Source organism: Panicum hallii, chromosome 7 (genome assembly GCF_002211085.1).
Source record: "Panicum hallii strain FIL2 chromosome 7, PHallii_v3.1, whole genome shotgun sequence".
NCBI classification, from domain to species: Eukaryota; Viridiplantae; Streptophyta; class Magnoliopsida; order Poales; family Poaceae; genus Panicum; species Panicum hallii.
The window spans coordinates 31,603,928-31,630,983 of record NC_038048.1 but is presented as its reverse complement, the minus strand read 5'-3'; the positions used below and the strand labels follow the sequence as shown (position 1 = coordinate 31,630,983).

Here is a 27,056-nt window from a genome sequence, read left to right as displayed (position 1 = left end):
TAGCATAACATAGGACTTCATCCGTATGCTTCTTCAAGTCATGGTCTCATGGATTAATTCAAACAAGCACTTCATCTGTAGTATGATCAACTTCACCATTAGACTGCATCTAGAAAAACGTATTTTGCAATCACCATTAGTACTTCACCCATGCCTACTTCCTCCGTTTCTAATTGTAATTTGTTTTGGTAAATCTAGATATATAAATTTTGCTATGCATCAAAATATCTAGATATATAGCAAAATCTATATATCTAAATTTGCTAAAATAACCTACAATTTAAAATGGAGGGAGTAATTTGTATTGATCAACTAGGGCTATTCTTGGAGAGAGATATACAACTTGCATTTGTGGTACATATACTAATTCAGCGCGCAATCATCATAGAAGTGTACAACGTCACCTTGTGGAACAAGATTGGCCAATCGTACGTACGTACAAAATGCATGTGGATCTCGTGCCTCTCCTCTCATCCTCCGTCCAATCCGGCGTGCAACCTCTAAAGTCAACTCGTCAGTGATTATCTTTCTCGTACATCTCCGATGCCTCTATAAGATCGTCACCAAGGACACATCACAATTTGGCACACCTCGAGAACGTACTTGTGACCTCAGGTGGCCATGGCTCAAGTACTAGTTCTTGATCAGCTCGCCGGCGGCACTTCTTCACCGCCGCTGAAAGCATTTCCCCACTGCTCTTCCCTGCCCTCATACTCGCCTTCGTCCTTCTGCGCTACTTCACCAAAGCTGGAGCAACGAGGAAGCAAGCGATGACAGGGAGCAGGTTGCCCCTGTCGCCTCCGGCCCTGCCGCTGATCGGGCACCTCCACCTCGTCGGCGCGCACCCGCACGTCTCCATGCGGAGCCTCGCCGCCCGGCACGGCGGCGAGGACCTCATGCTGCTGCGCCTCGGCGCGGTCCCGACGCTCGTGGCGACGTCCCCGCGCGCCGCGCAGGCGGTGCTGCGCACGCACGACCAGTCGCTGGCGTCGCGGCCCCGCTCCATCTTCGGCGACGTCCTCGGGTATGGGCCGTCGGACGTCGGGTTCGCGCCCTACGGCGAGGGGTGGCGGCGGGCCAAGAAGCTGGTCACCACGCACCTGCTCAGCGCCAGGAAGGTCCAGTCCTACTGCGCCGCCCGCGAGGAGGAGGTGGGCATGGTGATTGACAGGATCCGCGGCGCGGCCACGGCACGCGCGGCGGCTGTGGACATAAGCGAGCTCTGGGCGTGTTCACGAACGACATGGTGTGCCGCGCCGTGGCGGGGCGGTCTTTCAGGGCGGACGGCCTGGACAAGGTGTTCAAGGAGGTGATGGACGCGAGCATGGCCGTCCTTGGGGGATTCAACCTGGAGAACTTCTACCCAGGCCTGGCCTGGCCAAGGTGGCCGGCGGCGTGCTCATGTGGCCGGGGCGCCGCAAGGCCGAGAGGCTCAGGGACCGGTGCCTTGACAAGGTGATCGACGAGCACGCAAGCATGGCGGCGGCCGGAGCACCGCCGCGCCATGAGAGTGACTTCACCGATGTGTTACTGTCCGTGAAAGAGGAGTATGGGCTCACCAGAGACGGCATCAAAGCAATCCTGGCCGTGAGTTTACAACTTCTTCCATTTGTTACTTTTCAGTCACTTTTCTGAACCATCTGATCATATCCAGCCACTCATGTAGTAGGCAAATATACTCCAAGTTGTAGGACTCGTTAGAACATAAACATTGCTAACTTTTATGTGAACAACAGGACATGTTTGCAGCAGGAACAGACACGGCATACTTGGTACTAGAATACACCATGGCTGAGCTCATGCAGCACCAGATGTTATGGCCAAGCTACAAGCAGAGGTGAGAAGTAACACACCTAAGGGCCAAGAAGCCATCACAGAAGACAACCTCACCGGAATGTCGTATCTAAAGGCTGTCATCGAAGAAACTCTCCGTTTGCATCCACCGTCGCCGCTCCTCCTCCCACATCTCTCCCTAGAGGGCTGCAACATCGATGGCTATGTGGTTCCGGCTGGTACGACCGTCTTCGTCAACGTCTGGGCAATCGGCCGTGACCCAAAACTATGGGATGATGTGGAGAAATTCATGCCAGAGAGGTTCGTCAACAAGGGGGCCACGGAGGGTGTTGATTTTAGAGGGCTTGACTTTCAGTTTCTGCCGTTCGGGTCAGGCCGAAGGATGTGTCCTGGGATGAATTTTGGGTTGGCCTCCGTCGAAATCATGTTGGCAAATCTTGTGTATCGCTTCGATTGGGAGATGCCAAAAGGATTGAATGGCATTGATATGACAGAGGTGTTTGGATTAATGGTGCACCGAAAAGATAAGCTCATTCTTGCTCCAAGGTTAGAATGTGTTTGCTGAATCACTGGAAGGCTAGGTCAACCCGAAGAATAAGGATTTCTTGTTTTTAGAATGGAAGGATAAGGATTTCTACATGCGTGTATGTTGCTTGTACCTGTTAGACATATACCCATTGCATGACTGCCCAGGGTATATGTCTAACACTCCCCCGCAGTCGAAACGGTAGACGGTCGAACGTTGAGGCTGGAGCGAAATTCCATGAAGACAGATGTGGGCAGCCCCTTGGTGAAGATGTCGGCATACTGCGACGAGGTTGGCACATGGAGAACACGGACGTGTCCAATGGCCACGCGCTCACGAACGAAGTGTAGATCGATCTCCACATGTTTGGTCCGCTGATGCTGAACTGGGTTTGTGGAGAGGTAGACTGCACTGATGTTGTCACAGTATACCTCAGTGGCCCGAGTGAGCGGAGAGTGAAGTTCCAATAAGAGCTGGTGGAGCCATGACATCTCGGCGACACCATTGGCGACGGCGCGGTACTCAGCCTCAGCACTGGAGCGAGACACAGTCTGCTGACGCTTCGAGGACCAAGATATGAGGTTGTCATCGAGGAAAACACCATAGCCAGAGGTAGATTTCCGAGTGTCGGGGCAACCAGCCCAGTCAGCATCGGTGTAGACGACCAAGGCTGAGGGATCCATGCGGTGAAGAAGCAGTCCATGATCAAGAGTGCCGCGGAGGTACCAGAATACGCTTGACCAAAGCGAGGTGAGGCGTTCGAGGGTCATGCATGAAAAGGCAGACCTGCTGTACTGCATAGGCGATGTCAGGACGAGTGAAGGTGAGGTACTGTAAAGTTCCTGCAATGCTCCGATAGTCCGTGGTGTCATCAACAGGGTCACCATGAGCTGAAGGCTTGGAGTGAGTGTCAATGGGGGTGCTGCAGGGCTTGCAATCACTCATACCGGCACGCTCAAGAATCTCCAAAGTGTAGTGACGCTGAGAGAGATGCATGGAGCCATTGTGTCGGGTTACTGACAGCCCCAAAAAATGGTGAAGAGGTCCGAGGTCTTTCATTGAGAATTCCTGCTGGAGGGCATTAATGGTGCGTCGGAGTAGACCATCAGAGGATGCAGTGATGACAATGTTATCGACATAGAGTAGCAAGTATACCATCTCATTCCCACGGTGAAAATGAAGAGCCATGCATCTGACTTTGCTCCAGTGAAACCCAGGGAGAAGAGGTGAGCAGCAAACCGACTGAACCAGGCACGTGGTGCCTGTTTGAGGCCGTAGAGTGATTTGTTGAGGCGATATACATGGTCCGGGAACTAAGGATCAATGAAGCCAGAAGGTTGGACGCAATAGACTGTCTCTGAGAGGGTGCCCTGAAGAAATGCATGGTTGACATCAAGCTGATGAATGGGCCAATCACGACCAAGTGCCAATGTCAGAACTGTCCAAATTGTAGCTGGTTTGACAACTAGGCTGAACGTCTCATCAAAATCAATGCCGGATCGCTGAGTGAAACCTCGAAGCACCCAGCGAGCCTTGTAGCAAGCAAGAGAGCCATCAGGGTGGAGCCTGTGACGGAATATCCATTTACCAGAGATGAGGTTGACACCCGGAGGTCGGGGAATCAGGTCCCAGGTGTTGTTGGCCTTGAGAGCTTCAAATTCTTCTGACATGGCAGAGTGCCAATTGGGATCAGCTAGAGCACCGCGGTACGTGCGAGGTACTGGTGACAGAGCGGCAGCATGCAGATAAAGGTCGCCGGAACTATTGCACCGATCATGTTCTTTGTGCGAAGGTCCTTCACAGAGAGGCCAAAAGGGTCAAACTCAACTGAACAATTATTGTCAATTGTAAAGCGTTGGACAGAAATTAAGTTTTTGATAATTTGGATATTGACCAGAACTTGGTTAAGAGTAAAAGGACCATGGGCAGCAGGTATAGAAGTGGAGCCAACAGAGGTAATAGGAATAAGAGAACCGTTGCCAACAATGATACTGGAGGGTGAGGAGGGAGAGGCGGCATGAGGAACTGTGATGTTACCGGGGTCAGATGTCAAGTGGTTACTTGCACCCGAGTCCATGTACCATGTTGTAGATGGCGGCGGCGTCAACTGCATGGTCCTGAACGCGCTGGCCAGCGCACCTTGGTCCCAGCCACCGGTGCTCGGAGTAGTCGGTGGTGGAGCGTAGGCGACCGGAACATGGAACCCAGGGGAGGCAGCATCGATGCCCAATCCTGGAGTGAAGGGGACGCCGTAGGGTAGCCAGGCAGGGGGAGCATTGGGAGCACCCTGCCCATCTGGTGTAGTGAAGACGTGCGCCTGAGGAGGAGTCCTGGGCGCGTGGCTGTTTGTGCCGGGTCTGGTCGGCCAGACCTGGAACGTGCCAGTCCACAGGTTGAAGAACGAGGGTGCATAGCCCCTGTCTGTTGCTGCTGCTGCGCTTTGTTGTTGTTTTTGCATCACGGTTGTTCTACCGATTGTCGCCTGAGGTGGTGCTGTTGCCAGTTCCGGTGCCGCTGGGTGCACTGGTGTGCTGTGGCGCGGCGCCGAGGACGCCAGCCGCGTTGTTGCCGGTGGAGAGAACTGCCATAGAGGGTGTCTTGGCCTTGTCGTTGAGGGTGAGTTCTTCAAGGAGCAGGTCGTTGCGGACTTTGTTGAAGGACGGGAGCGGCATCTGGTGCCTGGTGAAGGACGCCAGGTGCAAGAACCGATCATTAAGTCCGCGGAGAGCAGCGAGGATGAGAGTTCGATCGGGAACAGCTTCACCGAGGCTGCCGAGTTGATCAGCCATGGACTTGAGACGACGGCAATAATCAGAGATGGAGAGATCACCCTGCGCGACTGTCTGGAACTCGGTGTCGAGGAGAAGGGCGCGGGTCTCCTTGTTGCCGAGAAACATGTCCTCCAGGGCGAGCCACACTGCTCGGCTGGTGGGCTGGTGGTTGGGGTCGCTGGAGGTCATCACGATCTCAAGGAGATTGGTAGAGATGGTACCAAATATCCAAGAGACGACGACGCAGTCCAAGCGATGCCAGGGAGCGAGCTCCGGGTGGACGTCATCGGAGAGGACGTAGTTGGTGAGGGAGTATTTGCCGAGGGTGATGAGGTGAAGTCCGCGCCACTTGGGATATGCCGTGGACCCGACGTCAAGAACCAGCGGGACAAGAGACTTGATGTTAGTGAGGGCGACAGCTTGAGCATGCAGGTTGGCGATGAGGAGGGCGTCAGCTTCTTCGTTGCGACGCCGGCGTTCGGTGGCCTCGCGCTCGGCCGTGAGCCGTTGCTGTTCGGCGGCAGCCTCGGCCTCGGCGTTGCAGCGTTCTTCATCGGCGCGTCGTTGATCCTCGGCCGCGCGGGTAGCGGCAGCCGCGCAGAGCTGTTCAACCTCGTGGCATAGACGGCCGAGCTCGGAGGGGTCACCGGCCATGGAGTGAGTGGAGGGGTGAAGAAGGAACTATGGTGGTGAAGAAGGAACTATGGTGGACGTGCCGGCAGGAGCGCTCGGCACGGTGGGCGGCGGCGATCAGGATGATCGGCGCGGCATTGGGATGGGCAGCGGAAGAGACGCAGGATCAGTCCGGTCTGTGATACCATGAAAGCCGAAACTAATTCACGCAATGATCTTTCCATTGGCCATTAGGCAAAGATATAGTAGAGGTACAACCGAGGGAGAGATTACAGGAGAGAGATTTCAGGAGATTGCATCTAATCCTGGAGATTTCATCTAATCCTGGTCATACATGCCTAAATAACAAACTTGCCAAAGGAGAGGGAGAGGCGCTGTTGCCTGTCTGGCAACATGTGCGCACCGCGGACGTCCGTGCGCGTGGGACGTATGATTCATTTTGATTCAATTCCCTGCCATTCCTGAAGCCAAAAACCACTGTCAGGTCCCACAAATTAATAACAGAAGGGGAAGCATTTCTCATGCATTCTCTCTTACACATCTTTCCCACCAAACAATCACTCGATCCAACTTTTTAACCTCTGTGAATCGAGTCTAGAATTTGAGCCAGATCCTTCTTTTCTCATGGGATGTTTGGATTACTCCAGTGCTTTGTTAGCTTAAGCTGAGTCCAGGTAGAATGAAGATTTGGAAGGCTCATAATCTCTCTCCAAGCAAATAATTTGCTTAAGAAAGGTACACTGCCCTTCATTCCGAGAAATGATGCAAGTTTAATTATTCTTTTTGTGTTTGTTTAATTTGTTGCTACATATCCATTAATCCAATGAATGATGGTGCTCATACCCTGGTTTGAAGAAGTACCTAGAATATATCTTTCATAAGATTGCCTAAGGATAACAAGCCTTCATATATTATGTTTACAATGTGTCTAGTCATAAAAGGTGAGGCCTAAATCGTTGCAAGGAACCAAGTACTTCTAAAATTTTCCAAAAACTAACATTTTTGGCAAAACTGTGGCAAATATGCTTTTGCACACAAAGCAATGGAATAGAATGTGTCATAAAATATTTGTAGGTTAGACTATATATCAGAGTACTTCTATGTTTTTTCCCATGCCATAGTATTCTATCTTGATCTTACAAATAACAATTCATATATTTACATTACTTGTAAAGATGTTGATGGTGGTGTGTCTTACATTCTACATCCCATTTCTTCTCTCCTCACAAAAACTCGGCACCCCCTTCTCAAACAAACATGAATTTTTCTCTACATGCTTCATAGACTCTTAACTACATGAAAATGTTGTTCATTATAGTTGATGACAAAATCAATTATAGTGGAGGGTTACTAGCGGAGGATTTGCTCCAAGTGATGAGGTTTCTTGACTCCAGGTTAGCAACGTAGCTGTCAGATCCGGGGCCACGGGACTGGGTACATAACGTAGTTTAAAGAGGTCTAAGAGATTAAGTCCGTCTTATCTCTTATTCATCTTGTTTATCTCTTATTTATTCAGTTTAAATAGGAGATAAGGCTAACCGATACAGGAGGAATTTACTCGGGATATGTTCTGGTACGATTCCTTAGCTGGTATTGGTTGGTATCTTTGTAACCCTGGCCTCTCGGATATATAAGGGAGGTCAGGGACCCCTCTCAAAAGAGAAGATCTCTAGGTCATTCTACACCAAAGGAATATAAACTACCATACAGGACGTAGGGTATTACGCACCTTGCGGCCCAAACCTATCTAAATCTTGTGTTCCTTGCACCTTCGAGTTCCTGATCTCGGCGTCTCCTCACCCAAAACTTACCACCTTGGGTATATCCCTCGGTGGACAGCCGGTTAAACACCGACAGCGCCGGCGGGCATGGATCAAGTGGCACCAACTGTAAAGTATATGTAACCTCGGCAAACTTATACTTATACACCATTTTAATTTGAAGCCACCATAAGGAAAAAATGCAATGACCTTTTTTGGATTGACCATGTGCCGGAAACTAAACCATCTCCTCATTGTAGATAGTTCTTGATAACGAGCCCATGCCCATGTTCAATTCACTCTCAAATGAAGCATTTTCAATTCAGAATTTTCTATACATCTCTCGGTTGATTTTGTGGTCTATTTTCACCGAATTTTCTACTGATGAGATTATTTTGTTAAGATCCATGTACTGGTAGAATTCAGCGTCAATTCTGTGCGAATGTCGTACCGTGTAAAAATCCTATAAACCAAAGATCCTATATGAAACCTTTCAGTGGCAATGTCGTTTTGTCAATGTAATTTAAGGGTGATGACTTATGCCAATGTTATTCTGTCAGCGTAGAACACATGATTTATTCTCGTTCCCTAGTCATTGTTCATATCAGTTGCTTGTGTTGCCTTTATGTATTCAAGATAGCACCTTGAGTTGATTTTTTAATGATGGACTCCTCAACCCAAACGCGAGGAAATATGGTTGATATTACTTTATTTTTTCACTCAAATTGTTCATTCCATTTGCTGCGCTATTTTTTGGACTGAAAATACATCTTGTGTCACCCAACTCCTAGGTGGAAAAATGAAACTAACTTGTACTACATCTATTTTCTATTAGTTAAAGAAATCGGAAAAGTCTGTTTTACACCTTTTACTAATCTATTTGTTTACTTAATCCTCCAATAAAATTTAGACTCAATTTACTTCCCCAAACTATTTCATTTGGTCCAATCTACCCTTAGTGAGAGTTCTTTTTTTTTATTTCTATGCATACAAATGGAATTTAAATTTCAAATTTTGCAAGGCGACTTATAATATGATGCCCTAAGTTGGAAAAATACATTATGAATTTATCATGATTATTTTTCATGAAAAATTCTATCCCGGAGTTTCATATTAAATCTATCTAACCTATGAAAATAACCATGAGATACTCTTGATGTATTTTTTAACATAAGGCATCATATTCTCTATCCATTCACAGAATTTGAACTTAAAATTCAATTTGTACACGAAGAAATAAAAAAAGTAATATCATTAGAGACATATTGGATCAATGAAAATTGTTCGAGGGAGTACATTGAGCCTAGATTTTGCTTGAAGGTTTAAGCAGATAAAGTAGATTGATGAGAGTAGTAAAATGGATTTTTTTCTTTAAAAAAGAGTAAAATGCACTAGGGGTTATTAAACTTGTAAGGGTATGTCGAGTAGGTCCATCAACTTCAAAAGTGTAGACTGAGTCCCATAGTCTATTTAAGTGTGTCACTAGAGGTTCAAAACGCCTCTAACCAGCGTTGACCGCCTACGTGGACCACCACGTCCGATCCTACATGGTTTTGGCGGGAGTTTTGACACCCAATCTAGGCTACAGTATTACATTGTACCCCTAGAACTAAATAATAAACCTCGTAAAAAAACCCTCCTCTTTTCCCATCTCCCCTCCATCCTCTTTCCCGTCCTCTCCTCTCCTCCCCATGCTAGGTGCTCCCGACGTCACCCCTCTCCAGATGTGCGCCATGGCTTCCCAATCCAGTGCCTCAACATCAAATCCGTGGGTCTCGGATGGGCTCCCACTCATCACTTGCACATAGTGCAGCCGTAGGAAGGTGCTGTGGCTGAAATCGCGACAGGATTGGAGCCTAGGGCAAGTGTTCTACTGTTACTCGCTGCACAAGGTGAGTTAGGGTTCACGATGAGGTGTTGTTTTCAGTTATCTAGTTGCAGCTGTGACCTCCTCTCTTCCTGTTTATGTTCTCTGTCGTAGCGTGATGGAACCGACTGCCCATTTTGGTTCTGGGAAGAAGACTACGTGAAATACTAGAAAAAGATTGAGATTCTAAAAGGTGGAGAGTGGAGTCAGAAGGATAATATCGGGGATGATGATAAGATGCTGCTTGGAAATGGTGGAACATCAAGAAAGAAAGATGACAGTAGGGCAGAAGTAGTTAGGCTCTTGAGGTCAATATGTACGCTATGTTTTTGCATTCTAGGAGTGCAATTAGTCATGCTGTTGGCTTTTCCATGCAGTCGAGGAGCCTTCATCGCCGCGACTAGGCCAACTCTGCTCCCTTTTGATCTCCGACGCGAACTCCGGCGGTTGCTGCTCTCCGTACCTCGCCGATCATCGGAGCTCTAATCGCCCCCCTTCCGCCTCGGCGAAAACGAAGATGAACGGCCGGGTGACAAAGAGTAGAGATGGGCCTAATGTTTGAGAGGGGGTGATTTGCAGATATGCCCCGCTCCCACAATTGCCAAAACCATCGGAAGTGGCGGTCCATGTAGACGGTCAACACTGGCTAGAGGCGTTTTAGAACTCTAGTAATATATTTAAATAGATTAGGGCTCAATCTGCACTTTCAAAGTTGACAAATCTACTCGACACAGCTAATAAGTTTAAGGACTTCAGCGTATTTTACTCTTAAAAAAATCTAAGTGATGACTCAAACAAAATCACCCGTTGTTATTTCTAGTTGTGAAAGCCCATCACGTCCAGAGAGAGCGTGAGAAGAGGACCACCACCATGACCCAATCCAGGTCAGACCCTGGGCCTGCTCGGCCCACCGGACCGAACAATCAAGCGCAGAGCCGACGGGTTCGGACCCCGCCCGCCCTCTCGTCTCCGTCCTCTTCCTCTCGCCTCGTGCGCTCCGCCCAGCGCATCGCCCTCGCTGAGCTTCCAAAGCCCCCACCCCCAACCCCCCCCGAATAGAAATCCTCCGCTGCCGTGCCTGTGCTCCGTTGCGGCTTCAAATACTCCGCCCCCATCTCCAAAGCACGCTGCCTCCTCTGGCTTCCCGCCTCCTCGCCTGCTCCGCGTCCCGCCGCTCCCTCATGGCCACCGCCGCCGCCGCCGCAGCAGCAGTCTCCTCCCCGGCCGCCCCGCGCGCCGGGGCCGCCGCGGCGACCACCCGCCGCGGGTTCGTCACGTTCGGCGGAGGCGCTGCCCGCTCCTCGCCCGCGCTGCGGTCAGGCCGCGGGCTCTCTGGTGAGGGCCCCTTCCATGTTCCCGGTCTGATCTCTGCGGGTTATTGGGGGTGGTAATGGTTTTCAGTGCCCTCGTGCTGTGCTGGAGTTCCGAGATCCAGCTCGTGTAGCGTAGCATAGCGGCGCGTTTGGCAGATTTGTGCGGCCGAATGGTTGCTTTGCAGCTCGTGCCCCCTAGGATCCACGTTTGCTAATTGAGGTTTTTGCATAGTATGTGCATCAGCGCGCTCGTTTTCAGGATCCTTTTCGGTTGGCTGCATCCATTGCTTGAGTTAGTAGTTAGTAACTGGGCCATTATGGTCGAAGTTAGTCAGGTTGGAAATGAAATTTCTTGTTTCCATTTCTGTAGTAGTATATTTTGACATCTTTTTATTACAATAAGTCTGAGTGCACAATATAGTGCCTCGGTAGCTTCTCCGCCTTCATTGCATCCTCATCTCTGTTACTCAGACTGACCGAGCTCTTATGTAGCACTCAGTCTCTCCTCACCGTAATGCCTGGGTTAATCTGCACCATTTTCCTCCGTCACACCTGCAGTGAATTGCTATCGTCTCATCACCACCTGGCTGGAGTGAATTGCCATAATCTCATGACTGCCTGGATTGGCACAGGTGGCCTTACCTGATGGTGACGACATCAAAGTTTGCTACAGACATATTCGTAGTGGTGACTAGGAAAACTGAGATGTCTGATTGTGACATTAAGCATCTATCTGAATTGTAGGTGTCATTAATAGTATTAGTTGTGGTTGGAAGTAGTTCATATTTTGAGGCTGATAGGAGGATGCTTATCTAACAAATCAATGAAATCTGTATCTTATGACAGTTGGCAGAAGCAATATGATAAATCCAAAACTCTAGAACTTAAGGCTCAAGAGGTTAGATAGCTTACAATAAATTTTTCAATAGGAAATTCGAGACTGTAAGGTTGAACCAAGCTACATAGTAAGATATATACATCTAAATTCAACAACTCCACATAGGAAAGCGAGCCATTAGCAGGTTTTTCATTCTAGAAAGCTGAATATTTGAATGCGTTTTTAGCATATCCCTACCAGTTCGGTTGTGAAAAGAAACTATCCAATACTGAGAACAGTTTTAAATACATGGTCCTTAATTGGATGAAGCGTTGGCAATATTTTTGGCAATTGGAAGTGCAGCATGTTGGATGTGAAAGACATTAATGGCTCGATGAGCACAGAATACAAGATGATATATTTCATATGCTGTAATGGCATATTATGTTGAGCCTGCTGATTCTACTTACTGATCATCATGGTAATGATGAACAATTGAAGAAAACTAGATCCAGTCGCACCAAACAATAAAATGGTATCTTGAGATGAGTTTTATTATTGCCTAGTTCGAAAATCAAAGCATTTTTCTATCCAATGGATTTAACTTCTATAAGCTTGTACCTTCATTCAAGTAGCTAGAGATGAAGATCTCAACTCTTTTTTCCTCACAAGTTCATGAATTTCCGTATGCATAGTTGACGCATTTTTTTCAGAAATACTAAGGAGGAATTTAGTATCTTTTAACACTTCTCTAATGAAACAACCTATTTGCATTCAGTACTAAGCAAACTTCTATCTGCAGGAGTGCGAACCCATGTTGCAGCTGTTGAACAAGCCGTTGCAAAAGATGCTACCAAGCTGGAAGCACCAGTTGTTATTGTTACAGGTGCCTCCAGAGGGATTGGAAAGGCCACTGCTTTAGCCCTTGGAAAAGCAGGGTGCAAGGTTAGCTACTTGGCTGTTTAAAAGAATCATTATGTATTGGGAAAATGTTTTATAAATGCAGATAGGGTCAGCAACTTATTCAACAGTCAACGGGACTCTTGTGTTAAAGCAAGTGTCTGTACACAATACGTATGCGGTTGTGTGCTGTTTAGTTTATTTTTTACTTCTATTCTATGAATAGACATGTGGCTGTATCTGTATGATTGTACTCACCTGCTTGCAAATGCAAATATCTTCTTTCCCATGGAATGGCAAGTGAGCACTAACCTTAGGGTCTTGAATCTGGCTTGACTTTTTAGGTTCTGGTGAACTATGCCCGGTCATCAAAAGAGGCTGAAGATGTCTCCAAAGAGGTGAGCATGTTGATCACAAATTACTTTGTTGGCTATTATTTGTTTGTCTGTACGTTTATGTTAGAGGGCTAACACAAAGACAATCTTTAACAGTTTTTGATTAATTGCTTTGTATTTCACTACAAGTGATCAGATTTATTCCTTTCAGTACATCATTATTTCTATCCGTCTCCTTGATTTCTCAACATTGCAAAGTTGTCATTGCAGTCTGAATTCTTCGTTTATGTTCGGCCTTACAAAAGAATACATTGAACTATTATCATTTTTTATTTATCTATCTGGGGAAGCGATAGTGTCATTATTCTGAATTCTCACTGCCATTTTTAAGACACTGCAACCAGAGAACAATTAAACAATCAGTCAATCACCTTGAATTATGTTTCATGGTTCTAATTATTGTAATGGCAAATATAGAGATTAGTAGATAGTAACCGCAGTGCGAGAACTATAATGAAATAGAATGATGTTTCTTGAATGTGGTTGATTAAAATTCACCACTTTTCGACTAATAAGGAAATTTTATTATTTAACTATCTATTGAAATCCGGCTATAGTTTTCTGCCTACAAATATGTAGAGATTAGAGACCAACATTCTCCTTTCCCACTTGAACATGCATTCATTCAGATGCTTACGGTGCTTTTTTTTTGCAGATTGAAGCGGCTGGTGGTGAGGCCATCACATTTGGAGGAGATGTTTCAAAAGAAGCTGATGTAGAATCTATGATGAAAGCAGTAAGTGTAGTTTGTATGCAGAAGGAAAATATTCCTTTTCACTTTAACATCAATCTTTATTTGAACATGATTATGACTAGTTTCTACTTTCTAAATCAATTAGGCTCTGGATAAATGGGGAACAATAGATGTGCTTGTAAACAATGCAGGTATGTTCCCCATGGCAAATTGCACTTTGCCTGCTACCTTTTCAGTTGATTTGTTTTGTCAAATAAAACTATATTTCTTTATTAGGGATCACACGAGACACATTATTGATGAGGATGAAGAAATCTCAGTGGCAAGATGTAATTGATCTGAACCTTACAGGTGTCTTCCTGTGCACACAGGTGAGTTCGTAACCTTTCTTTATTTTGAAATTACGTGAATTGTTAGATGCATCTTACAGCAGCATATTCTTTGCAGGCTGCTACTAAAGTAATGATGAAGAAGAAAAAGGTAGTGTTTCTTCATACTGCACTTAATTTACTTGCAGAAGCGCAACTAAATGAGTGCCTCCTTGCATGGTTTTCTTACTTTGTGTTCGTGAAATATTATATAACTGAAAGTTGTATGAAGCAAAAGAACTAATACTAATCCATAACGCACAGTGATAATGCATTCTTATTGTGTTGTGCCTCAGTAGGTAGGCAAATACACACGGGAGGTCATGGACTGATAGTTTGTTACCACTACTTTTATTTGTATTTGTCTTGTACTCTTTGAGTCTCTGATCTTCAAGAAGCTGCTGTCAAAATTTGTCCTGTTTGCTTTTTTGTCATGGTTCGTAATGTGTGTATTTTTGTTGCAAAATGCAGGGAAGAATTATCAACATAGCATCAGTCGTTGGTCTTACTGGCAATGTTGGCCAAGCTAATTATAGTGCAGCCAAGGCTGGGGTTATTGGCTTCACAAAAACAGTTGCCAGGGAATATGCAAGCAGAAATATCAACGTATGGTGTTTATCTTTCATTATTATCTCACATGTAACATTAGGCTAGTCTGCATTTCTGAAAGTGTTCTGAATATACATGCAGGTGAATGCTATTGCACCAGGGTTCATTGCATCTGATATGACTGCCGAACTTGGGGAAGAGCTTGAGAAGAAAATTTTGTCAACAATTCCATTAGGTAAGTTGTATGCATCTTACACTGTTCCTGTGTTCCTTTGTATTAGCATCTTAAGCTGCACCATTAGGTAACTTGCTTTGTCTTATGGTTATTTAATGATGCCCCAAATGAAAATTACTTGCTGGTATTCGTTAGTGATGCACCATTAGCGATTGTAAGAGGAAGATCTTTCTAGTATTTATTATTTCAGATAGCAGCATGGGATAGCTAAAATTTAAACTGCATTTGATATTTAGAGTAGACTGCACGAGCAGAGTAATAATTTGCAGAAACTAGAAATGAAAACAGTAAAGTAAAAGCCGTGTTTACTTCATCTTTTATGAAACCCAGACATATTCTTTTACAGTTACTCATTGATGCTGAGGGGACACATGCTGGATTGATATAACCATAATTCATTAGTTTTGGTAGAATATGAAAGTACATCATATTGGAATATTTCATATTTCTTGGTTCTTGTTTCTTCTCTGCACTCAAACGGCAGCTCTCACCACTAACTCTACATGTTATCATATGATTTCCAGGGAGATACGGCCAACCAGAGGAAGTTGCAGGTTTAGTCGAGTTTTTGGCCCTTAATCCTGCGGCTAGCTATATCACTGGACAGGTGCATGACACTACCACTACATTTGCCCTCAGTTTTCCAGTGTTTTATTTCATAACGTTTCAACTAACCCTTGTTACACGCAGGTGCTTACCATTGACGGAGGGATGGTAATGTAAGGTTTGAGTGAGCTTGATAGACTTCGACCTCTCCTTAGCCTATAGTGGTGTTGTACGCTCCTGTGCATGAGGCGATTTTTGGACCACAAATTTTAGGTTGTCTCTGTTTTGTAATACTCACCAGGAATAAATCGGCGTGTTGAAGTTGAAATATATGTCTTTGGTGTCATGATGTGTGCCAATTTGTCAAAGGCTATTTGAATTTGATCCTCGCTGATAGATCTCTGTTTATGCATGATCATTATTATTCTTTATCATCAGGGGTACTTCTACGTCGACGGAGATAAGATTGGTGATTACTTTTTAACAATCTTTCGCAATCTAAAAGCCTGAATCTGTGCCACTCAGCCAGCATCGCCACGCATTCTGTACACTTTAGGATGTCAAATCCTTTTGTAGTGGAAAGTCTTGAACATCTAGCTGGTACAAGGAGTAATGTTAGGTCTAGGCTTAGATATGTTGCAAAAACAAACTGCTACTTGTAGTTCCGCAGTCCACTCAATACCACGACATCAGAAAGGCTTGTCCACTGCTACCACCACAACTCCACACAAGTGACAAGCAGCAGCAGCAGCAGGAGGAGGAGGAGGAGCAGGCCAGCTGGGCAGGGGCAGTACTACAACCATGCATGAGAAAGTTACAAGCACCTATACTGGGAGCAGAACAGAGGCTAGGAAAGCAGCCATTGCAAGTAGGCCCATTGTCGTCGCCCCCGCCTCTGCCCCGAGCTCAGCGCGGGAACCGCCGCAAGCTCACGTGCACCGCGACGTCACCAGCGAGGACGACGTCGCGGCTGCGGTCGACGTTCGGCGCGCTGGGCCTGGACGTACCTCACGTTCAACAACAACGCCGGCATCAGCGGGCCGCCGTGGTTGGTACGGCGTCCGGGAGAGCGGCAGGGCGGACTTCGAGCGCGCGCTGGCCGTGAACCAGCTGGTGGGTCCGTTCCTGGGCGTAGCACGCGGCGGGCGGCAACAAGCACGCGGCGGGCGCGCGCCGCGGCGGATGCATCGTCGCCGTCGGCACGGCGAGCGTAGCGTCGGCGGTGTCCGGCGCGGCCTCGTACGGGTGGTGGCGCTGACGCGGAGAACGCGGCGGCGGAGCTGGGCCTGCATGGGATGTGGGTCGTCGTCCATGGTGGTAGCGCCGAGTCAGGGCGACACTGCTCCGCGGTTGCATGGTGCGTGCCGTCCCTTTTGTAAGGCTTATTTTATTTTGGTATGATGACAAAACGTCTTCAAAGATAGATTTCGACTATCATGTAGCCGCTCGGGGCCGGCTGCAAGGACCCAGCGTCTCCAGCGGGCTCACTTCTCGTTGATCAGCCTAAGACCACGTCTGGAACAAGTGACTATCTGCATGAGGTGATAACTTTATCTAGACCGTCTCAGCCCACACCCCCGACTGACAGCTCGGTCGAGATGACTAAGGCCTATACCCCCAACTGTAGGACGAGCGAAGGCCGGGTCCGTATCAAGGTTTCGACTGAGGACTCCGACTAGGCTCCGCCTTGCATGTGCCTACCTCCCCGACCAGCAGGCTGGTCGGGAGACTAGGCCCGGCGTACCAGCGGGCCCCAGGAGTAGGTGCGGAGGATAAGGATGAGCCTCGGGGTCAACTTGTCGTAAACGGCCAACCACTCCCTTCATGGGGACCCCAGTCCCTTTGTTGTGGCAGCAGGCGTCACTATTCTACCTGTCCATCCTCGCGAAGAGACGGGGCATAACGTCATCATGATACGGCTGGTACGCCCCCGTCATGATGGAGTGACTGGGCATAGCGCCAGGAACGAGGCGTGACAGCCGTACCGTTCCTATCGACATCCCCACGAACTCCGACCGATGGAGCATGATGTGCAGGGACAAGACAAAACGCTCGCGCCCACAACACAGGACTTGGACGGTGGTCATCGGACGACTTCGACTGACCGGATGGGCAGACCCGACTGATGAAGCTGATGACTCCGACAGGGTCGGAAGTTCTATCCTTGCACCCTTAGTCCCCTATAAAGAAGAACCCCTTGAACTATAAACGGTAGGGCTCTCCGTCTAGGACACTAAGGGACCATAGACTCTCAAATCTTACAATTTCCGCTCGAAAGTTTGTAACTCTCCAACTCATACGAGCACCTCGGCTTAAGCAATACATCCGACTGATCCCTGACTGGACGTAGGGCATGATTGCCTGAGCCAGTATAAATCTTAAGTCATTATATGCTATATCATATCCGATCACGACGAATAATACATACATCGAATAGATTTAGCTGCCTGCCATTTCCGGAACCGATAAGGATAGTTCTATTGTGATGATACGAAATGGTCCACCATGCAATTATCATAATTTTCATAAAGATGCAATTATGCGAGAACCAAACTGCTCCCTTGCTCTGATAATCATTTCTAGCGTGGTAAGGTAATATCCCAATGCATGTACGTCCAGAAAAAGTCAACATACCTGACTGAAAGGCCAACCAAAAAACAGACATAAAGAGTCTTTCTTCAGCATGTTCAATGCAGATAACATAGTCATAGCAGTCAAGAGCTATATGCTTTCTTCGCAGCATATTCATTATGTTTAAGCCATCCCTTTATAGCAAACAAAAAGAATGGTTTTGTTTTCCGTCGATAACGTGTTTTTACTCTCTCCATCATCGCTGCTATTTTTACTCTGTCCATCAAAGCTGAAGACCCCCTACCTATCGATTTGAAAAAGATTCTGACAAGGATTGACGCCTGGTGCAAGAGTGGCCGACAGGCCTCCTTGCCCAGCCCATGAGGCATGGGCCCATCAGAAACCAACGGGCTGAATCACGCAAGCAGGCCCTCGCCGAAACGACCAAGTCGTTGAAGCCCCCGAATCTCTCCACTCACTCAAGCCGGGTGCTCCGTCACCGCGAGGCACCACCGCCGGCGCCGCCATCGCGAGGGATGGCTGCTTCCGCCGGTGAGGCTGCCGGCGCAACGACTCCGGAGGCAACCTCGCCGTTCTCCGAGGACTGGAGGGAGAGGATCATCATCCCGGTCGCCGCCGCCGGTGAGCCGGCCCCCGTCCCAACCCTCTTTTACGTTTCTTGGAGCTGGTCCTAGCCTGGGCAGGCGTCCCTGATCCGTCGGGTCTTGTCGATTTGGTTGGCTGTGCAGGGGTGGTCGGAGCAGCGTTTGGGCTGCTGTCGCGGCACCGGGCGCGCCTTGGCGCTGCCCGTGCCGCTGTCACCTACGCCGCTAACCTTGCCATCGTCGCCGGGTGCTACGGAGGTGAGGTCTCTGCTCTTGCAAAGTTTGCGACTTATACACAGAATTAATTTGTGCAGTCGGGATCAGTATTTTGTCATTGTAAGTTAAGCTCTACAATTTGATTGCGGATGTGCAGTAGAATTTCTTCACATGATTTTATGCTTCCTGGTGTGGGAGGGGATAACCGGGGAGATTTTTCACTTCAAGATCTCTTGAAGAAGTTGTGGTAGCTATGGTTAAGAATTTTATGGACATTTACAATGCCTGCGGCTGTTGGATGTTAGTTGTGGGGACTTTGGCAGATCTAAGATTAGTGAAAGTTAAGTTGACTGGTGTGTGTTTGCTCAAAATGACAGAAGTAGGGAAATGCCTGGTAACTTGTAAATGTATGAGGTAGCTGTAGTTTTTATGTGCTATATAATGGTCTATGGTTTGCCTGGCACAGGCTTGCCTCAAGCTACGTTTTATGTATGGCATTCAGTCTTGTCACAGGAACAACCTTTCATCTATTTGCATTTATTGTCATCACAGGGGCATAGAAAGTGGAGTTAAGCATGCCTATCTTGTTGAAGAAGACAGTAAAAGCCCATCGAAAAACAAAGAAACAAGATATTTAATGCCTAAATGCTTTTATATTATGGGTTCAGTTTTCAGGAAAAGGAAGTGAATTTGTAGCTAACAGTTGATCCATTGATCAAGATAACAGAGGATTGTGCAGTTGCATTTTTCATGTGTAGATGTGACGTCTTTCAGTAAAACATATATTTTTGTTGCCTTCCAGGAGCACGTGAACTCGCAAGAGATGCTCGAGCCACAACACCCGATGATCCCATGAATTCTGTTGTTGGTGGGCTAGCAAGTGGAGCTGTTCTCGGTCGAATACAAGGTTGGTTGATCACAAACCATCCTTCATACTTGAAAGTTTTCCAGACCAAGTTTTACAGCAAGAAGTATTTCTAGAATTACTCAGTTAACCTTGTAACTTAGGTTTGTTTGGATAGCGACAAAGTTTACAGTCTAAACCACTTGTCAGTGTTATGAAGATAATGGTAAGTTATTTTTTAAAAAAATTTCAGGTGGAGCTAAAAATATTTAAAGCTTAACTTAACTGTGCATGTTTTATAAGTGACCAAAACAAAGTTCTAGCACTGGATTCTCTAGTCTGAGGAAGGTTGTAGAAATAGAAGCATACTCCCATCAATCATCATGGGCATGTGTGCATATATGTTAATGTGGGGTGCATATGTACCCTTAAGGCTGCTATTACCAAATTTAAGTGTCTTCAAATGCTCAGCAAGGTGCATAATTGACTAGTATTTAGTTTACCTCTACTTGGGTCCCAATTCGTGGGTCAGGAGGCAACAGCCAGCCATGACTAATCCTGATAACTTTCAATAGTTTCATATGGAGATATCTTATCCATAGGTTACAGGCTGTGAGATACTAGTAAGTAGACGGTATATACTGCACAAAGGTCAGACTTTGAATTGGTTATGTTTAGGCACGGTTCGGTAAGGATTGGCCTTGATTTGAGACCACAGTAATTTTTCTGTTGAATTCCACTCCAGTGTGAATTCCTGGTTTTCAGTTAATTTTAGTGTATGATAACAATGCTGTCACAATGGCTCATCTTGGTTGGTCAGCGTCAATCTGCCTACTTTAACTTAATTACTTGTTAGCATTTCTTGTTCAAACTTGCTAAAACTCAATTCCTCAACCTTTTAGCAATCAGCTGAAAGTTTAAATGTTCTTCCATGTTTTATCTGAATCTGCTCTTGTGTGTTAGTATTTTGTCAATCCTATTATTTTTCAGTGTCATATGATTGGTGCTCTATCTAAACTTGTGTATGTGCTTATTCTAGAAGTTCTTTGTTTTCCCAGTTTAGATTTTTAATGTTCCACAAGAGAAAATGGAATCTGCTTTTGAATTGCTGGTGGAGAAATACACTGGCTCATTTGAATATCATGTTCTAAATGTGACCCCTCACCATCTATCGATATGAATTGCTGAAAATGATTCTTTGGTCATTTACATTTTTCGGACTTCCTGTGACTGCAGGTGGACACTTCGGAGCAGTGAAATACGCAGTCACCTTTGCAGCTGCTGGTACCGCATTGGATTATGCTGCGCTGAAGCTGGCCCCTGAATGGCATGCGTGGAAAGAGCAGTTCTCTGGAAAGAAAGACTGGTTTACCCTACCCGAGTGGTCGCCGATCCAAGTGTTGGATGAGGAGGCTTTGGCTAAGAAAAAAGCTCGAGAGGAGAAATTGTTTGCTCAGCGAGCACTGGGTAAACTTGACAAGGAGGATCCCTAGATACACTGCATTTTAGAGAACCACATACCAATGATTTTTAGGTGCTATATCTTTTTGTCTCTGAAACCAGAGTGTTAGAAAACATTGAGATTTGTATTTTTTTCCCTTTTCCTGTACTTTGGGCCTTTGGGGATGCCTATGGAAGAGGAAACCTAGGTGATGTACTTCCAGGTTTGGACGGCCAAAAACATCTCTGCAAATGCTTGTACTTCGTTAATCGTTATGCCGCTTCCACCTTTTTCTTTGTGAGTGGATTTGCACTTCAGAATGAGAATATGCACTGTATCAAACTTTTTCTTGTATCTAGATTTTCAGCACAAATGTGAATGGCATCCGTTAATGCTTAGACCGTGGCATTTATGGATTTTCACTTCAAAATCCTAGATACGTAATCTTGTGAATTTTAAATTGGTCAGCAGAACAGGGAAATGTGAAAGTTTTTTAGCCTGTGCAGTGTGCTGGCAGAAGATAATCTGGATTGATTAATCGGCTACACGTTAGTCATTGTGCCCAAATACTCTGTCGAGGCGCTCTGTCGAGGCCTTGCGTATCAGTGACGGCCCATTTGTCTCGGCCCATGAGCCCACCAAACAGGTCTAGGGTTTCCTGGCTTCCACGGGGTTTTAGCACCCACATATATAAGCCGCAAGCCGCCGCCTCCCTTCCTGCTTCGCCCTCCATTTTTCATCCCCTCACCCGCCTACGCCGCCGCCGCAGGAAGCCCGGCTCGCTAATCGCCATGGGTAAGCCCTTTCGCCACCCTCGCCGGCGTTCCTGGTCTCGTGTTCCCTGCCGGATCTGACCTTTCGTTCTACCGATGGCAGCCCGGATCAAGGTGCACGAGCTGCGGGGGAAGAACAAGGCGGAGCTGCAGGCGCAGCTCAAGGAGCTCAAGTCGGAGCTCTCCCTCCTCCGCGTCGCCAAGGTCACCGGAGGCGCCCCCAACAAGCTCTCCAAGATGTGCGTGCTTGATGGTTCCCTCACCCTCCTCCCCCTTTCTTTATTTCGATCTCCCCGGGCTCGCGGCGAACTGAAACCGAGGCGTGGATCCGTGGCTTATTTTCTCTTGCAGCAAGGTGGTGCGCACCTCCATCGCGCGCGTGCTCACCGTGATCTCGCAGAAGCAGAAGGCGGCGCTGCGGGAGGCGTACAAGAAGAAGAAGCTGCTCCCGCTCGACCTCCGCCCCAAGAAGACACGCGCCATCCGCAGGCGCCTCACCAAGCACCAGGTATACACGCCGTGCCCACCTCTCCTTCCCGCATCTCCTACACGTACTGTTTTGCTTCCTTGTTGAAACTTCGATCTGGATAAGTTGATGCGGTGCGATTAGCTCAGTTGCTCATTGCTGGATGTTCTGTTTCGTGAAATCGTTGAATGATGCAAATGTAGGTAAAAATTGTCATCGCTGTATAAAGATTGAACGGACATCCTTTAGGGAAATATGTTGATGCAAGTGTTGTTTGGAAATTCGGTGTTTAGTCTGTATAAAGATTGAATCAAGCTTAAAGCAACATGCTGAATTTATGTGTGGCGTATTTGCTAGTTATTTCCCAGTGATTTAGTTCCGCGGTTGTGTTCCTGCTGGCTCCAAATTGACTGCGGTTAGGGTTGTGATATTATAGCACTGACTGTGTTGTTCTAGCACTGATGTGTTAAATGTTCTTAATTATATGATATGGTGAAATGATAGGTAGCTTGAATATTTTCTTGGTGTGAACTTAGTGCAATTGTAAGGTTCAACCCTTAAACCAACCTTTACCTTTCAACACCAGTTTAAAAGCAGATCGTCTGCTTCAGAGTGGAGGCAAACTAGCATTACCATTACTTCTATACATGGTTATATGATTATTGGGGCTTCCTGTCTTGGTATTAACTAAAATTCCTGTTCTTAGTGAACTGGTATGCATAAAGACCATTTTCTCTTGTTTTTGTGATTGGATAGTGTCATAGGTCCTAGTCACTGTATGGTTTGCGCAAAATGGCATGTCCAAAGCCTCCATAAAGTAGTCTGTATGCTTCAATCTAGTGGTTGTCTTTCCTTTTGAAATTAGCTGTAAGAATTTTGAATTCTTGAAGCGATCAACTGTGTGAAAATGCAATTCACCATTGCATGTTGAACTGATACTAAAGTTCTTGATTATTGTGGGCTTACATGCTTGGGGTCTTCAGTTATTGCTATAATGTCCACTGAACTAATTGGTCAGTTAGATATATATTCATTTTCTTTGCAGTAAGATGGAGATGCACTGCATCATCTGTAGGGCAACTACTTTGTTCCTTTCAGTTTGTTGACATGGGTTTCTTTTGTCCTGCAGCTCTCTTTGAAGACCGAGAGGGAGAAGAAGCGTGAAAAGTATTTCCCTATGAGGAAGTATGCTATCAAGGCCTAGATTAGCGAAAGTGAACATGTTTTGCCCAGAAGTTACCAGAATTTGATGTATTGTCATCTAAGTACAATGTAGCTGATCAACTGTGTGATGAAAATGCGTACTCTTTCCTTGGTGAAATATGCTGGCCATTGTTAGTTTTGCTTCCACTTGATCTTCGCCTGCCTTGCTGTAGCTTGATATTTGAATCTCTGTTTTCAAGATGATTACTCATTTGGGGCTTGTTTGGATCCTTGCTTGCTTGGCTTGTCCTTGCACTTGGCCATTGTAATGCTTGCAGTGACCATTTCAAGCATCTCACAGATTCGGCCATTCGCGATTGGTCCCAATGCTAGTATGCTGACCTGCGTTGCTTTCCTTCAGACCTAGGACTTGGTGTAACGGCACATTTGGTTGGTCCGAATTGGTGACTGGGTGAGTGTTTGGAGTGTTGAATCTCACGGCGACAGGTGAAAATTGGCGCCATCTATCATATGCTTTGGTATAATTTCGACCTTCATAATAACCACAATCTACTTTCTTAAACTCCCAACTGTTCTTTCCAAAAGCTGAAGAAGGGAACGCACTAAATTCAGATTTTCAAGAGAACTGCTCTCAAATGCATCGTTGAGAGAAAACAAGAGAACTGCCTTTCTTGTTGATGTGGTCTCGCACAAGCATTTAGAGGTAGGGATAGTGGCCAACTAACACACAATGCTACTCCCTCCCGTCATCGAGTGAACAGTTTATTTGGAATCGATTTTCTGAGAAGCTAGCTGCCCTGAAAATCGGCTGTTCATATATTCTTGCAGGAGAATGTGATAGTTTGGCAACCTGATCTGTGCTAAGTGTATAGTGACATATATGCGCTTAAAGTCAATAATAAAATTTGTCCCCCACATAAAATTCAATACGGATTAAACATTCAAGTTCATGGCAAATTTCTTGAACCAAGTTTCATGAGTACAAATTATAAGAAAAAAACTAAAGGGTCCAGCTTCTGCAGTGCAGACGCAGTTGCGACGTGCTCAGTGTGTCAATATACAGATAAGGACTTCACAAAGTTATGACAATATATATTAGACTAAGTGAAACTAGTCAAATTTAAATGTTTTCATGATGAATCCAATAATATCAATCTTTTCTTGTCACTTTTGTATATAGAAATGTAGAATGTACATATTCTGATGATCACTGCCAAAAATGTTCATAACCCCTAAATGTGTCATACAGAAGTAGGGTCTGTTTGTTTCCCCTCCAAAATTGTGGATTGCAGAAAATTGGATTGTAAAACGCTGAAGATTCAAAACTACTACTTATTTGGCATAGCTGCATGCATGTTCACAACCAGCAATGATAATGGGAAAAGAAAAAAACTCATACTGAGCTGATGCAGTAAAATTGCATAATAGGTTGCTGAGATTTCAGTTAGATTAAATCGGACGACACAGCAATGATAATGGGAAAAGAAAAAAGAATCACAGTGAGCATGAAGCCATAAAATACCAAGACAGGTAGCTGAGATTTCATTTAGATTACATGGGACGACATAGGGTGTGTTCGTTTCCTGGGGTATAAAGTTTAGAGGGGTCACATCAAAGAGAATCTTATCATTTAGAAGTATTAAATAAAGTTTAATTACAAAACTAATTGCAGAACCATAGGGCTAATTCGCGAGACGAATCTAATGAGGTATATTAGTCCATGATTAGCGGATGATTACTGTAGCATCACTGTGGCAAATTATGGATTAATTAGGCTCATTAAATTTATCTCGCGAATTAGCACCCATCTAAATTTTGTAATTAGACTTTATTTAATACTTCTAAATGATAAGATTCTCTTTGATGTGATGGGTCTAAAAGAGCCATAGCAATGAAAATGATGAAACGGATACCAAATAGGACCACTGATTACTGACCACATTTGCTGCAGAAGACACAACTCACTGGGAAACAAATTCAGTTAAGACTCCTCGTAAACCTCTGAGCATACCACCACAGCACCGGTTTCATCCGTGGCGAACTCCAATCTGATGCCTTCTTGGCCATCATGCTCCATGCCAGCAACTTGCACAAGGCTCTCCGGGCAAAGCACATGTTGCATGTACTGTAGAGATGGGTAGCTATCCTCCACGGTGCAGAGTTGCTCGCTTCTGTAACTGTACCAGTACTTCTCCTGGTCGATGGTTGCAATGGCGATCTTCTTCTTCCTCCAGCCAGGGGACTCGCCGCCATGAACGTAGCACAGCACCGAAACCCCTGCCAAAACCCGCCATAAATGCCTGAATTCCATGTTCACATTGCCTGTCAGATCAATGCGGCGATCCAGCGACCACGACCCGGACATGATGTCGTGGAGCATCCAGACCTCAAACAAAGGAGCGTCGTTCGACGGAAGCGGAGGTCTCGCACCAGGCAGAGTCGACCGTCGACCTCGGCCAGCGTCGCGTATACTGGCCGCTTCGGCTTGCTGCCGCCAATGGCGAAGGAGGGCAGCGGGATGCGCCTGAAGAACTCGCCGCCGAGCACGAAAGCGAGGATGCCATCCGAGTCACCGTGGTTCCCGTTGGAAGCCCGCCTGGAGAGGAACCAGTGGAGGCGCCCGTCGGCGAACACCGGGTCCGTCTCGGTCGACATAAGCGCGCCGCGGATGACGGGCGCTCCGTGGCCGCGCGGCGCCCGCCAGCGGCACTGGCGGTCGCCGACGGTGAACACGTTGCACTGGAGCTTGGGGATATCCCAGCGCGGCGGCGCCGGCGGCGGCTGCGCCCTGACGACCTCGAGCACCACGGCCTTGTGCCTCCCGGCGGTGCCCGACTCGTCGTAGCCGAGCCCGGCGCTGTAGAAGTACCAGGGCGGGCGGCGCGGCGGGAGGCGGAGGACACCGCCGGTGGAGGGGTTACACACGAAGAATTCCCCACGGCACAGCCTGCCGGCGAGCACCATGCCGAGGCAGGGCATGCCGGCGCCGCAGAACACCCTGGGGCAGTCCTCGCACCGAAGTGACACGGCCGCCGGACCTTGCGGCCCCGTCGCATGGGCCGTGGTGACCAGCAGCTTCCGGTGCTTGTCAGGATCCACCGGGACGGAGACGAACCTGGCCGGATCGGAGGCCGCCTCCGCTGCCCTGGCCGCGTGGTAGAGGCGCCCGAAGGCGGGCGAGGAGATGAGGCGCTTCCAGGACGGGGAGACGAGCGTGACACGGCGACGGACATGGGCGGCAGCCGCGTGAAGATGTCTTCTACGAGGTGGTCCGGCAGAGGGGCCAAGAGGAGGGGCGCCGGCGCCGCCGTGGCCTCAGACGCCTCCTTGTTCCTGGTTCGCCGAGCGCCGGGCTTCTTCTTGCCGCGGCGCTTCGCCATCGTGGCCGGCGGCGGGAGGAAGTGGTTTGGTTGGAGGAAATGACTAGACGCAGAGGTGAATTATATAGATGCTGGGCGATCGCCAGTTCACACAGCTTGCTTGAACGACGGTCAAATCCTGCTAATAATGTGGCCAGCTACTAACTGAAGGCGAGGAAGCCGAGGAGTCTTGGTCTCTTGGGCTCCCCGGCCAGCCTCGTATACGTGGGGAATCGATCGGGTTCGTTCCAGATTCCAGGAGGAAGACGGCCGGCGGAGTACAAGGCTAGCACAATTCACGCCATGGTACGCTTGCACGCTGGTTACCAAACACAGGTGCGTTGTAATTTTCATCCGTAGAATGTGCCGACTTGTAAATCACAGCTATACTTGCATTCCTGATATGCCGTCAAATGTACTGTAGGCCGTAAATGATCATGCCACACACC

The 27,056-nt window shown here is 47.1% G+C and overlaps 3 protein-coding genes and 1 pseudogene across 3 annotated transcripts; all 4 read left to right on the top strand.

Moving 5' to 3' along the window:
- Positions 1 to 605: 605 nt before the first annotated feature.
- On the top strand, positions 606 to 2,519 carry LOC112900965 (annotated as a pseudogene).
- A 7,796-nt stretch (positions 2,520 to 10,315) lies between these two features.
- On the top strand, positions 10,316 to 15,536 carry LOC112901499 (3-oxoacyl-[acyl-carrier-protein] reductase 4-like). Its single transcript, XM_025970430.1, has 11 exons — positions 10,316 to 10,686; positions 12,284 to 12,426; positions 12,726 to 12,779; positions 13,432 to 13,512; positions 13,616 to 13,661; positions 13,747 to 13,841; positions 13,918 to 13,950; positions 14,310 to 14,444; positions 14,529 to 14,622; positions 15,147 to 15,229; positions 15,313 to 15,536. The coding sequence occupies exons 1-11, from the start codon at positions 10,533 to 10,535 to the stop codon at positions 15,343 to 15,345; spliced, it is 951 nt and encodes a 316-aa protein (XP_025826215.1). The 5' UTR covers positions 10,316 to 10,532; the 3' UTR covers positions 15,346 to 15,536.
- Positions 15,537 to 18,184: 2,648 nt separating this feature from the next.
- Positions 18,185 to 21,187, top strand: LOC112898955. The gene is made up of 4 exons (XM_025967280.1): positions 18,185 to 18,381; positions 18,489 to 18,602; positions 19,363 to 19,467; positions 20,641 to 21,187. The coding sequence occupies exons 1-4, from the start codon at positions 18,276 to 18,278 to the stop codon at positions 20,895 to 20,897; spliced, it is 582 nt and encodes a 193-aa protein (XP_025823065.1). The 5' UTR covers positions 18,185 to 18,275; the 3' UTR covers positions 20,898 to 21,187.
- A 336-nt stretch (positions 21,188 to 21,523) lies between these two features.
- LOC112898892 (60S ribosomal protein L35-2) lies at positions 21,524 to 23,517 on the top strand. The gene is made up of 4 exons (XM_025967197.1): positions 21,524 to 21,640; positions 21,722 to 21,857; positions 21,970 to 22,126; positions 23,214 to 23,517. The coding sequence occupies exons 1-4, from the start codon at positions 21,637 to 21,639 to the stop codon at positions 23,286 to 23,288; spliced, it is 372 nt and encodes a 123-aa protein (XP_025822982.1). The 5' UTR covers positions 21,524 to 21,636; the 3' UTR covers positions 23,289 to 23,517.
- Positions 23,518 to 27,056: the final 3,539 nt, after the last annotated feature.